General features: G+C 41.4%; 1 protein-coding gene across 1 annotated transcript in view; it reads left to right on the forward strand.

The window, feature by feature from the left end:
• Positions 1 to 13,202, forward strand: part of ADTRP (androgen-dependent TFPI-regulating protein) — a 31,817-nt gene that overhangs the window by 3,413 nt on the left and 15,202 nt on the right. Inside the window, exons 2-3 of the mRNA XM_010185999.1 lie at positions 4,126 to 4,260; positions 5,694 to 5,795. Of these exons, the coding sequence (XP_010184301.1) occupies positions 4,126 to 4,260; positions 5,694 to 5,795 (237 nt within the window). The remainder of the gene's footprint in view (positions 1 to 4,125; positions 4,261 to 5,693; positions 5,796 to 13,202) is intronic.

Raw genomic sequence — 13,202 nt, forward strand, 5'->3', positions numbered from 1 at the left:
TGGGCAAGGCTGGGCCATGACTGAGAGGCTTTCCCAGAGCCAGGCATGCAGAGCACTTGTCCAGCTCTTCTGCCCATCTCCTGCCAGGCTGCCAAGCTGGCTGGATTGCTTGGAAATTTTCCCCAAAAAACTCCCCTTAGCTCTTTGGTATTTTGTTTAAAAATTTTCTACTGTGGAAAGATGCTGTGGCCAGGTTGCTCTGATCTGAAATGGAAATACTGGGCAACGTGACATTGCCCAGGGATGGAAATGCAGCTTGACTCCCAGCTCTGCTGGAGGGATGCTGGAAGAATTTCTTCTAGATATGACCCTCTTTTAGCACCTCATTCAATTCCTCCCTAGTCATGTGGCTCTCCCAGGAGAGCTACAGCTCTGACGTTACTTCAGATTCATTTATCCAGTTAACGATCATAGGAAACAAGAGTCAGAAAGGAAATATTTTTTGTATAGGAAAAAAAAAGATAAGTGGTTTTTGTATCAATGGAGTTCATTGACCGATTATTGAACAAGCAGAAATGACAGATAAAAACAGTTTTGTATTCCATTTGTCTGTGACACAAAACAGTACAAGCTGAATCATTCATTGCCTGAAATATCCAAGCTCATAAAAATCTGCTCACTGCTGTAAATCTGTTAGTAAATCATTGCATAATGAGCACACTGCACTTTTAAAAACTATTAATTGCATCCCTGCCACATTTTATTCCTTACGCTTTTGTCTCACATAATTGAAATACTTTTCAATTCTCCTGAAAGCTGTTTTTTATTTATTTCAGAATAGACCCAGTATTTAGCATACATATCTTCCAGGCCGCTATCATGTGAAGGGATGTGTCTACACTAAATGTTGACTGTTATGTCTAATGGCCTACTCAGAATATTGGATTTATTCCCCCTTAAGGGCAGAGCTAGGAACCCAATTTATTTGTACTAGTTGGAGATTTCAGTATACACATATGGCCAGATCTTATACATGAAAGTAAATCATGTCAAGTTAGTTAAACAGAAACACCCCTTTAATCACTGCAGAAGATAAAAATCAAGGTTTGTCTTTGTCACTCTGACTCTCACTTTGAAAAATCGATCTGGCCAGATTAAGCATTTCTACAGCACCTAGCACCATGCAGCTCTGCAGGGTCTAGAGAGGAAAGCAGTGTCTCTCCAGCAGGGATAATCATATCCATATTCTCCTCTTTGGGGTAATCGTTCACTTTCTGAATGCTTCCAGTCTTCCTTCTGTTCGTGTGGGAATACTTTAGGGGATCCTCTTTATTTACAGCCAGTGGATTTATATTCCATGAGCGGCTGTAATGGATTTGTGAGCGCCAGCACTGCTGTTTGGGAAATACACAGGACATCTGGAATAATTTGATGTTTTCATGTCTATTTTTTTTTTAATGACAAAATTTTCCCAGTAGTGAAGGGCTGTGGGATTTGGATGCACCATTCTAACAGGGATAAGCCTGGAAGAGCACAGGTCTGGACTTTTAACTTAAGTCTACTAGAGTTGCACCCTGCCAGACTGAGCGTTACTAGGGAGGGTTGTAGCTAAGTTCAGTTTTCTGGCTTGAAAATTACTTTGGTGTTCTTCCATTGCTCCTGGAAATACAAGGTGATCACAAACAGACCGAAACTCCTTTGAACGTACAGTGATGCACAAGGGTAGAGCTATGAGCAGCACAGAAACAAGCTCCTGAGACTGAGTTCAAACTTCTTCAGGATTTGTTCTTCTCCATGTTTAGCCAGAGAAATGGGTCAGGCTACATATTCAGATAAGCATTTTCCATACAGAAGATAACATTGTCCTCCCCTGCCTATGACAGAATATTTACCAGGCTGAGAATGTGGCTGTTTTGGGACTGTTTCTTTTCAGAAATGTTTGTTTTAGTTAATTTTGAAGAGGGGGAAAGAAGCAGCCTGTCTCTATCCCATGATTAATGCAAGGCTGACCATGAACGAGATAATAATAGCCCCATCCTCTGGGAACCAGGCCTCTCCCTAATTGCTTTATTGGCAATTAGTCACCATGTGTCACCAGACTGTCACCACCCTCATGTTCATTTTTCATGCTTTTTACAGAAAGTTACTGCTGACTCTACAGTGTGGAATAAGAGCTTCTGTTTATTACCAGGCTTTTCTTAGCTCTTCAGGGACTTGGTTTTGGTGTCCTGGTGAGGCCAAGGGCTGGGGCAGACATTTGAGTTGAACATGTGCTTGGGTTTGACTATGCTGCACCCCAGTATGGACTTCTGAACTCGACCCGTGACTTGGAGGGCTGAATCCCATCTGACTGAAACTGTGCCTGTAGTTACAGAGGCTAATTGTGATAATGGGGAGAGAGAAAACCACATGTAAAAGAGCTGGTTTGGGTACCTCAGAATTGAACAAAACCATATGTGTGTTCTGATGAAGCTGCTTGGGGTTTTTTTATGGAAAAATGTGGCTGTTTGCCCCATGCTCTTGGGAGGACACACAGGGCTTTGCAGCTCAACTAGGTTGTGCATGACCTCCCATACCTCATCCTGGGTGACCCCAGGTCAGTCACTGAGCCTGCGTCTGCACCTCCCTATCTCCACTAATATGGGTCTGTGCATGGAGGGAGGACACCTCACCAGGGGCACCTGGCTGCAGTCTACTCTGGCAACCACCTGGACCTCAGAAAGGATAGGGAAGGAAGGATGTACCTCTTCTTTTTGCTGGGAAACCACAAAATGGATGGGGTTGGTTGCAGATAACTGCAAGGATACTTTGGTCATACAAATTATGGCCATTTTGTCCCCCAGGAAGGCTCAGTCCCTGCAAACTAAAGTTTCCAGAAACCCTTGTTTGACAATGGGCATGGTGAAATCATAGTCCCCTCCTTCCCTCAGATATTTTGATAATAAAGGAATTTCTGATGAAAAAACATTGCACTAATTCTGTCCCCTCCCAAGCACCACCCTTCTCAGCTCCTTCAGAAACTGATGAAGTAACCGGCTGCAACTTCAAGCACTTTGCTCTAAATAACTATCTGATTCAGAGTAAGATCATGGCAAAATACGTCTCATCCTGAGAGCTGTAACACAGCCTCTTTCCATTTAAGCATCACTGGCTGGTCCAGTGTTTGCAGTAGGTTGCATCTCTCTGAGACAACCTAGCCTTAAAAAGAAGAGGCTGCCCCATGCGTAAACAGAACTAACCAGACTTGATGCTGAATGCAAGGTAGTATTTTTCTGCAAGGGCTTGCCTTTGTACGTCTGACAAATCTGGTTCAGCATGATCTGCTGTGTAGCGTTAGGAGAGAGAACGAAGCAGTCAGAAAACCGATATTGGCTGAAACCACAATATTGTGACAATTTCCTACACAATTTGCAGAATTCTGTTTTGTGACTGTGCACTTACCTAAGTCTTTACCAAATCCTTGCAGCACCCTCCCCGCACAACCCCACCCTCATTATTTGTGAATGATTTAAAGAATGAAAAAACCCCACCAAACTCAAAACGAAACACAACCCACCCTCCCCCAGCTCCCATATTAATTAGTTATAAATAGTTTAACTTACTCAGTTTTAGTTAGTGAAGTCTGGATCTCTGCTTCTAAGCACTCTAAATCCTTTCCTGAATCCCCCTGAGTTCAGTCAAAGAGGTTCTGGTTTTGATAATTTCTGCACCTAATTCCTACATTAAAGCATTTTGAGCCACTTGACACAGAGATCAGCTGCACCATGAGTCCCCAAAAAGAAGGTCCTGTGTTGGCTAAATGGTGGGAGAAGCTATCTAGGAATTGCTTTACAGGAAATGTCTCCTGGCATACTTTGCTCTCTCCTGCTCAGATATGTTGAATGTAACAATTAACATGGGAAATGTGAGGGAGCTGGCTTTCAACATGTCCTTCCACCTCTCCCATCTGAATCACATCACACATCTTTGTTTAGTCTATTAAACGAGATACTGTTAAAGTTGTCTTTCGAACAACTTTATTTAATCAGCTTCAGATAGTAAAAAAGATTTAGCCAACAGCTATTTCCCTCACATGGGCTGCAGCTCACGAACAAAACAGCTCCCTGAAGGGCAAGAACAGAGTTCATTGAGGAACGTGCTAATGAAAGCTGGATGACTTTCCCTCATTAGGTGTAATTACTTCAGGTTTTGCAGGCTGTCTTCTATGGGGTGTCCTTCCTGGCTGATGTGTTGAGACTAATTAAGAAACTGCGATGTGCTAAGTGCATAATTTCCAGCAGAGATCTCCTTTTCGGTGTCCTGGCTTTCCCAGTGTCCACAGTAAGTAACCTCTGTATGTAAAAATAATGTTGGCATAAACAATTATGGGTGTACAGCATAACATGCATATGTATAAAATAGGTAAGAACTGTAGGCTTTCTTTTACCATTTGAAAATGGATTTGGACTGTTCAGAAGAAGCATCAGTGCTGAGCTCGTCATGGTTGAATGCAAAGCCTCTTGCACAAACTTTAGGGTTGCTGTCCCCACGTGAACACAGATTGATCCCAAAGGGTGAACGAGGTGTAACCTCTCTGTTAATCTCACAGTCCAAATAGCTGTGGATTTATCGACTTACAGCATTTCTCTAAAGGGCAGCACGGGCCATGAGACGGTACCAAAGAGGCAACAAAATCTCACATCTCCTTCTCTGACTCCAGTGGGGCTTTAAATAAGTGCTGGAGAGAAACAGATTCGCAAGGACAATAACTGCAGTCACAGCCTACGTCAGATTCACCATAAATGATGCTGTTTATTGAAATGCTGTTAATCTGGTGCTGTGGGCTGGATGGGAATCGATGAGTTACTTATACATATAAGTACCACTCTGTGTGAGTGTTGCCTGCAGCCACCTCTGAATCTCAAAGGGCTGAGAAGAGCCGCTTAAATCTGGCCCACAAGCTGCTGAGCCATGCAGCTCAGTAAAAAAGTCCAGCTAGAGATGGAGACAGAGAGCCTGGCTAATTTATCTTCCCTGCACAGCAGCATTCACAATGCTGCTGTCATATTCCCCCCAGGCATCCTCACTGTGCCCGCAGGACAGAAGCACAGGGCAGTCTCATTCTTCCAGCATCTTGCACCCCTGATTTCCAACCTCAAGCACAAAGTGTTCTCAAATGCAAAGCCAGGCCAAAAAAAAGAGTGCAAATCAGCTTCCAGGTATCAGTAACTGATACCAGGGGTCACTCCCTCCAGTTAAGTTCTCCCACTGTAAATCCTTCTCTGCTGGGGAAAGAACTGGGTACCCACAGTGCAGTTTGCACCTGCAGTTTAGGAATTAGGCTTTTGAATTGTGAAGATAAGGGTAAGTTTTATGCTAATGTCTTACCAATATCTGGTTTTTACTTTGTTACTGAGTAGAACAAATACTGTGGCTTGACAGTCAATCCCTTGAGAAATTCTGGACCCTCAAAAGACCCCATCTGCAAAAAGAGGAGAAGTTTAGAGCTTACCTAGTATTCTACAGAAAATGTCAGTGTTGGTAGTTTATAAAGGAGGTTTTTTCTTGCAGTATCAACACAGAACACTGCACCTCAAAGTAAATTCTTTTCCTTATGTTGTAACATGTGAGATATGTGAATTTATCTGACAATATCACCATTTTTTCAAGTAGGAGATGTTTTGCCTTCTCAGAAATGAAAGCACTAGCCAAATCCTATCAATTATGTTTGTCTTTCATTTTGAAATTTCTTCCATTTTGCATTTTGGTTCCAGTTTGTGTCTATATCCTTTTGGACACTGTATACCTACAATCGAGAGCTGGTTTACCCCAAAAGCCTTGATGGAGTCATCCCGCTCTGGTTAAACCACGCTATGGTGAGTAAGAAACACCCCTGCCTCTCGCAGAGAAGAAGAGCTTTGTGCAGCATGTCCCACTGTTGCATTGTGTCATGCTCCAGAAGAGCGGCACGGCTTCCTCTTTCTCACCTCCTCTTTCCTACTTACCTGAATCTGATGTTGAGCTGTACACAGCAAACAGATGCGTGTGCTTGAAATCACCTCAAGAAGCCTTTTAGCACACAAGGAATGTCAATGAGTCGGTGCTTGTCAAACCTCTGGAGTCAATGAAATGATGTGTAGTCATAGGGGAATAAAAAAAAAATCTCTTCTTGGTTGTTGTAGCTCAAAAAATTTTTTTTGCACAAACAGAAGTCTATGAAATACAAAATGACTGGGAGGATAACAAAGCAGTTCTTAATTTTTAAAATAGGTGAAAGAACCAAAGAACATCTGACAGCTCAACAACTAGTAAGCTAAAGTTTGCACAGCTTTGAATAGCTGAATTGCAATGATTGTTTACAGATTTTCTATAAATACTTTCCAGATTTCTCCTTCGTTTGCTCTGGCTGTTTTTATGATGTGTTGAATAATCACATATTTCTCATCAGTCAAGTGTAAGAAGGCTGACAGTGACATGGAAACCGTGGGTGGATTGTAAGGTCAGGGAGGCCTTGTGAGGCTAATGGGAAGGGGGAGAGAAGGGAGAGGTTCAGCACTAGACTGAATCAGAGAAGCCAGAAAGTATGAAATAATCGCTCAGAAGACTTGATTCTCTGCAGTCTTCATTTCTCAAGTACAATGCTTTGCAACACACCACAGCAGTTCCCGATGTGTGTTGGAGGCAAATGCATGAGACTTGGGGGCTTCTGGCTGAGGATGCTCACTAAAGGCTTTGAGCAGCCCCTTGATTTCACAGAATCACAGAATGTTAGGGATTGGAAGGGACCTCAAAAGATCATCTAGTCCAATCCCCCTGCCGGAGCAGGAACACCTAGATGAGGTTGCACAGGAAGGCGTCCAGGCGGGTTTTGAATGTCTCCAGAGAAGGAGACTCCACAACCTCTCTGGGCAGCCTGTTCCAGTGCTCTGTCACCCTCACTGAGAAGAAGTTTCTTCTCAAATTTAAGTGGAACCTCCTGTGTTCCAGCTTGTGTCCATTACCCCTTGTCTTATCATTGTTTGTCACCAAGAAGAGCCTGGCTCCATCCTCGTGACACTCACCCTTTAAATATTTATAAACATGAATGAGGTCTCCCCTCAGTCTCCTCTTCTGCAAACTAAAGAGACCCAGCTCCCTCAGCCTTTCCGCATAAGGGAGATGCTCCACTCCCTTGATCATCTTTGTAGCCCTACGCTGGACTCTCTCCAGCAGTTCCCTGTCCTTCTTGAACTGAGGGGCCCAGAACTGGACACAATTTAGGTCTGTGTGTTCAGATGCGTGTGCTGGGAATCCAAACACACAGAGGCATCTCCGCAGTACTGATACCCGAGTGATGAACTGCAGCCGTCGTGCACTTTTAACCTTATCACCTGCTCTCTGCCCACCAATCCATCTCCCCTGGGGTGCTCACACAGCAGTCCAAACCTCTGTACAGACGCAAACAGGCACCACTCACTCCGAAAACCATCATCTACCAAAAAGAAAGATTCCTTGTGTCCTCAGCATCACACTGGTTTCAGGCCTGGGATTTGGCGTGGGCGACTGGTTGAAGTTTAAAATAGTCATGGTAATGGAGGTGCTGGGGAAGGGGAGGGCACAGAGTGGAGCTGAGAGGAGATGGGCTCCACTGCTTGTTTTAATCCCAGCACACAGCTGAGAATTTGCCCTTTCCATTTCCACATTTGTTTATGACATGGGAAGGTTGAGAGGTGCTAGAATGTACATTTTTATTTCATGTGCAAGAACTCTTTGCAGGAATCCCTCAAATGTATTCGTTATAACTTCTTTTTTACCCTACCTACATCTACATTTCATAACAGAGTCTTTCTGACAACAACAAAAAGCTTTTCCATTTCAGAAATGTCAAAAACAGATGTTAAAAAAGGAAAACAATTCTTCCTCAAAATTATTTTGATGAGAGAGAAACTTCACATAAAGCAAACCTCTATCACAACCTAGTATTTTATTTCTAAAGCTCTTAATACACTGCAGACATCTTGTGTCTGACAGTTCCTGGGTGGGAAAATTTCCTTCCAGTCGCTGTTGAGTGTAAAACATCTGCCACCAGCATAGTCTGATCCCTGCTAGTGACAATCCCCAAGTTTTGGGACACCTTCTAACAGGTGCCTTCAGGCTTAGCTGAGGTTTTTTTTTTTTTCTTCCAACCCAAAATATCTGCTGGGAACACTAGGAAGATCCAGGGAGCTACCTTCTTTGGGTTCCTTTCCTTGCACATTGCTATTCTTTATGGCTCTGAGATTACAGCCATTTCATGGCAGACTGAGGCAGCATTTAGCTGGCTTTGGTGGAAAAAGACATCAGTCTATCAGTAGTAGACATCAGTGCCATATCATTAGCAGTGGGAGTATTTTTTTATTTTTTTAAAATCTTGGTCTATTTTAACATTGTAAATAGGGAAAGCATTTGTTGTTATGTAACTGAAGAATGAACCTGAAAAATAATCATGCGAGAACACTTCAGGAATACCAAGCTAACTTGAGTTCACTGTGATGCTGCAGCACCTTCCTTGCAAAAAATTAACTAGCCATTTTTTTTCCCTCACATTTACTGCTCTTACACTGGGGAAGTGTCGTTGCCCACCTGGTAGCCCAGAGTCGTACAGTTTTTAGGCATGTTTTTGCACTCTGAGCAGAAACATTTTCCGTTTTGCAGAAAGCAAGGCTAATGCAGATAAGGATCTTGCTAATATTTGAAGGAGGCCAAATGCTCCGGACTAGCTGGGTTTCTCTCTTGGCCTTTCTACTAAGTTTAACCCAAGGGCTGAGCCTCAGCTTCCACTTCTGTTTGTCTGGGATAATTGTGTTTTACCATCTTTATACAAAGCTTTGTGCTTCATGGATGAAGAAATAAACCAACCTACTTAGTCTCAAGCACAATTATTTTATCTGAACAAAATTTTCAAAGTGGAAGATGGCTGAGACAAAAATACTCTGGCCAATTTGTCAAGTGAAATTGTTTATTTCTTTCTCAGTCATCTCTTTTCAAGCGACATCTGGATACTCTCCAGAAGGCAACTAACTGCTGGAGACAGCTTGGATTAAATCATATGCATGTATTATTCAACTTAATGGCAGTATAGGGGAATACTGCATTTTGAAGGGCCTGACAGTATTGAATGCTAAACAAAAAGGGGCAAGGCAGGTCAGAAGAGATCACTCAAAAACTTTTTAACCTATAACAAAAGAAAAGATATACATCAACAGTAACCAGATGCCTTCAAAAAATGGTAATGGTACAATTGTCTTTTTATAACGGAGGTCTGTATTCTCAATCTATAAGGCACAATTCTTCTAAAATGCTTTTTTGTTTTGGTAAAAACCACAATTTTCTTTGTTTGCAAGCTGTGCTAAGTTTAGTTTAGCCATCTCTTCCTAATTTATTCTATAACCATGTAGCCTTCAACTTAACAGAAATCAGCATTTTAGTGTCCTAGGCAATTTACTGACACACAGTTATGAACTGTGCTTGTTCTGAAGATCGTGTAAACTAAATTACCAAGACTAAAGAAGAGGTGGTATATGGAGGAACAGAAGAAAAATTACTTACCTGGCAGACTCGTAGCAAAGATAACAACAGACCCCACATGGCCTGAGCCTCCCAAGCTCCTTCTCACTTTTCCCCAATGAAGAATAGCTAAGCAGTATCTGAATGTGAAAGGAAAATACAGGGGAGTGAAAGAAACAACCTGGGTGCATACAAGCATTTTTCCTTCACTGAAGGAAGTCGCCATACCCTGACAGAATATCAACAAGATGTGCCATGTCCCCTCTCATCTTGGAGCTTCTTAATATCTACAGGCTGCTTGTGCTATACCCACCTGGTTAAGCCATTACCTTCCCTAGTGTGGACACGACTGCATCAACAGAAATGTTCTTTTTGATCAGTATGATTTACTTCCATCTGGAAAAGAAAATAAGTTATATGAATACAAATTACTCTCACTCCTATGTGAGGGCAGCTATGTGAAGGATTATAGCTTCCTACAGCTATTTTAGGAAGGTGCTGCAACACTAACCAGCCAAGAGGGTACAAAATCAGTGTCTGGAGCAGAATCTGCTTGTCCAGGCCACTCTGACTGAACTCCTGCTCCAGGTGTGTACACAAAGACCACCTCAGGTTCGTCTTTGATCATCTCAAACAACTCTCCTTGCAATTGGTATTTAATGTTTAATAATTCTCGCAGAATTACACAAGAGAAACATTTCAATTTGTTTGCATTTCACAGTATCTCAATTTTAAGCTGTCTGGTAACTACGGACATTCATAGGTTTCCAACTATATTCAGCTTTTGGCAAAGAAGAAGTATGTGTGTGTGAGGGATATGGCACATTAAATTAATCACCCCACACATTTAAGAGCAAAGATGCTTAGCTTTTCCCAGCGCGACATTTTTTTTTTTTTAATTTCCATTTCTTGATGACATAAGCCCATTTCCTCAGGGAGAAAGTATGTGTTTCACAGGCAAATGTTATGGCAGGGAATCCTCCCTGGCTGCTGCTACCCTGGCGTGCACAGGTGCAGTCTCCGTAACCCACTCCGTGAAGGAGCAGCTGGAGACAAATATTCCACAGTGAAGGATGTGTCACTTCAGCCTCGTGTCAGCCTCCAGCTGCAGCGCAACAGCAGTTTCTTAGGCTACATATCTAATGTCAGGGAGAAATGCAATTAAAATTCTGGCATTGACACAGAGACAAAGCATTTGCTAGTAAGCGATAGGATATTCAGCCGGGGCCTTATTTCCAAAAATGCATGCACACACGCAGGAAATGTTGCTTCTAAACGTCTTTTAAGTTTGATGATACAATTGGTCCAATGTTTCATCCCTTTTCACAATAACGCTCTCAAACTACCTTACACATCTCAGAAAAAGAAATGTTGCTTTTCAGATGAGCAAGAGTGGACCTGGAAAGGGCAGAAACAGCGAGGAGCTGACAGTTCAGAGAGGAGTGCTGTTGGAGTTAAATTGAGCAATACCTTCCTGACTCATTTGTTACCACACCTGCTTAGTAACAGGACTCCTTGTACCTCCCCCTCGATCCATAAAATAAATCTGTTGTTCCTTGAAAACACATTGATGGCTGAGAATGTAAAAGACAGGTAGTAAGATAATTATTTCTTTAACTAAATAATTTAATCAAGGCAATGTACTAGCTCAAGAAATAAAATTAACAATAGTGCTTAAGCCCTTCCCATCCCAAAAAACAGATGTTAAGAAAGGAGAAAAATTCGTAAGGTCAGATTACAAAAGAAAAATTTTAAAGGAGGTGTTTGAATGAAGACAGTATCATTGCAAAATAAAATCGAAAGATGGAATTTGTTCCAGAATGAAGCCAAGAATGGAGAGAGCATTCAGGGATCCAGAAAATTATGTGGATTATAAAACTAAATGGAGGTTATGGTGACAGGAAGACATTTAGTTTTATTATGCTCAGATAACACAGGCTGTAATAGTTTATAAAATCATCCAACACAAGGAAATTTCCATAGACTAGAGGATATTTCCCAACAGAAAGCTGAATAAACAGCTGAATAAACACCTCAAAGGTCAAGCAGTGAACACAGGCTTCACGAGCCTCATAAGACAGCACCAAAGTGGGTTTTCACTTGTTCTTTGCAGTAACATAACGATGGAGAAGATACAAGCATGAGTATTGGCCATGAGGGGTTGTCAGCATGCAGGCTCTGCAGGGAATTTGTCTGAAAGGAGAAACACAGGCAGTTTTTCAAAAGCACTTGGCGGTGTCCAACTGTGCCTAGTGGAGTCTGGTTTGGCCAGTGGTAACTGTTTGTGAAAAATCCCCCGCGAAAGTCTCACATGTTAATGGAAAGCAGCCACAGAGGCTACGTAAGCGCAGACAAATTAGAAACAAACAACGATGGTCAACCAAAGCATCATTTCCTTCACTCTGGAGTCAAACGGGGTCAAAGTGAGTCAAACTGCGATGCACGCGTTAGGCATACGGGTGATCTCAGCAGCTCTGGGGAGTTTATCTGTGGGCTTCAAACTCGGCCTAGGCTGGAGTCTGCAGCTGAGCACAAGCTCTATCCAACCCCATCTCCTTAGCTCCAGGAAGCTTGCTTTTGCTGATATTCCCAACAGCAAAACAAGACTATAACACTGAATAAAATACACGAATCACTCAACAGATATGAGAAGTAAAAATTCCATGTGCTCTTACCAAACAGTGGAAATAATATCCAGAGAGGACTATTTATCTCGGTTTAAACTCATGAACCTGAAATGCATCCTGGGAAACATAAGCACAGGGTAAGAAGCAAAAAATAAACAGGAGAATGTTATAATTTCATTCTTCTCTGCAGGAGATGAGTAAATATGCCAATATTTCAGATAGAGTTCAACATACATTTGAGAAACTTCCCCCACTCTGTATTCACATGACAGAGTTTGTGAGGAACAAAAATAATTTTGCAATTTTACAACTCGTTCAGATTCAACTGAATGTGTCAGGGAAAAAAGCAAAGAAACCAAACTCAAGTTAAAAATCATAGTAAGTGCCATTTTAAAATAAAATCTTTGGAATCAGAATTCAGATTGTAAGTGTGATTAGTTAACAAAATATCCCTGATAATTTTGAAAGTCCCATAACTTCTATATTTCCATTGTACAAATAATTTTTTAAAAAGGTATTTAAAATACTCTGTCCTTAAAAATTTGTAAGCTAAAAACTTTCCTCAACAAGCAGATGTTATTAGACAAGTAAATATATTAATATTTCAAAGTACATAAAAATAAACACTAAGAAGATTCCTACCAAGAGAAGAAAAATGCTCTCTGATTCAGCTTTGCTCATTGATAGCCTGATCAGTACACACAGCTATTGTTTTAGCCCCTTTTCCTTACCTTGGAGTGAAATAGGTTTTTTCTCCTTGAGATAATGATATTTGACAGTTTCACTGTTTACATGTGAAACTGAGAAACTGTTAATTGAAATTAAAAATGATTCACTGTTTCCAGCAATTTTTGCCAATGTTTTGATGTGTGTCAATCTGAGCTTAATTATTAAGTTTTCTTTAAAGCAAGAGACAAAAATGTGTATTTGAATTTAGCCCCACACAAATACCTCACTCTTCAGACAAATGTCAGTTTAAGGTTATAAAGTGCAGCTAAATAAGGTCGAAAGTATATTTAATGTCCATGCACTAGAGACCAATGGTAAAAATAACTTGAATGAGAAAATATGTAATCTTTTTTTTTTTTTTGAGAAGGGTATGAGAAGTCTTTAAAGCCTTTCAGCAGATAT

Source organism: Mesitornis unicolor, unplaced genomic scaffold (assembly GCF_000695765.1).
Source record: "Mesitornis unicolor isolate BGI_N332 unplaced genomic scaffold, ASM69576v1 scaffold21070, whole genome shotgun sequence".
Taxonomy (NCBI): domain Eukaryota; kingdom Metazoa; phylum Chordata; class Aves; order Mesitornithiformes; family Mesitornithidae; genus Mesitornis; species Mesitornis unicolor.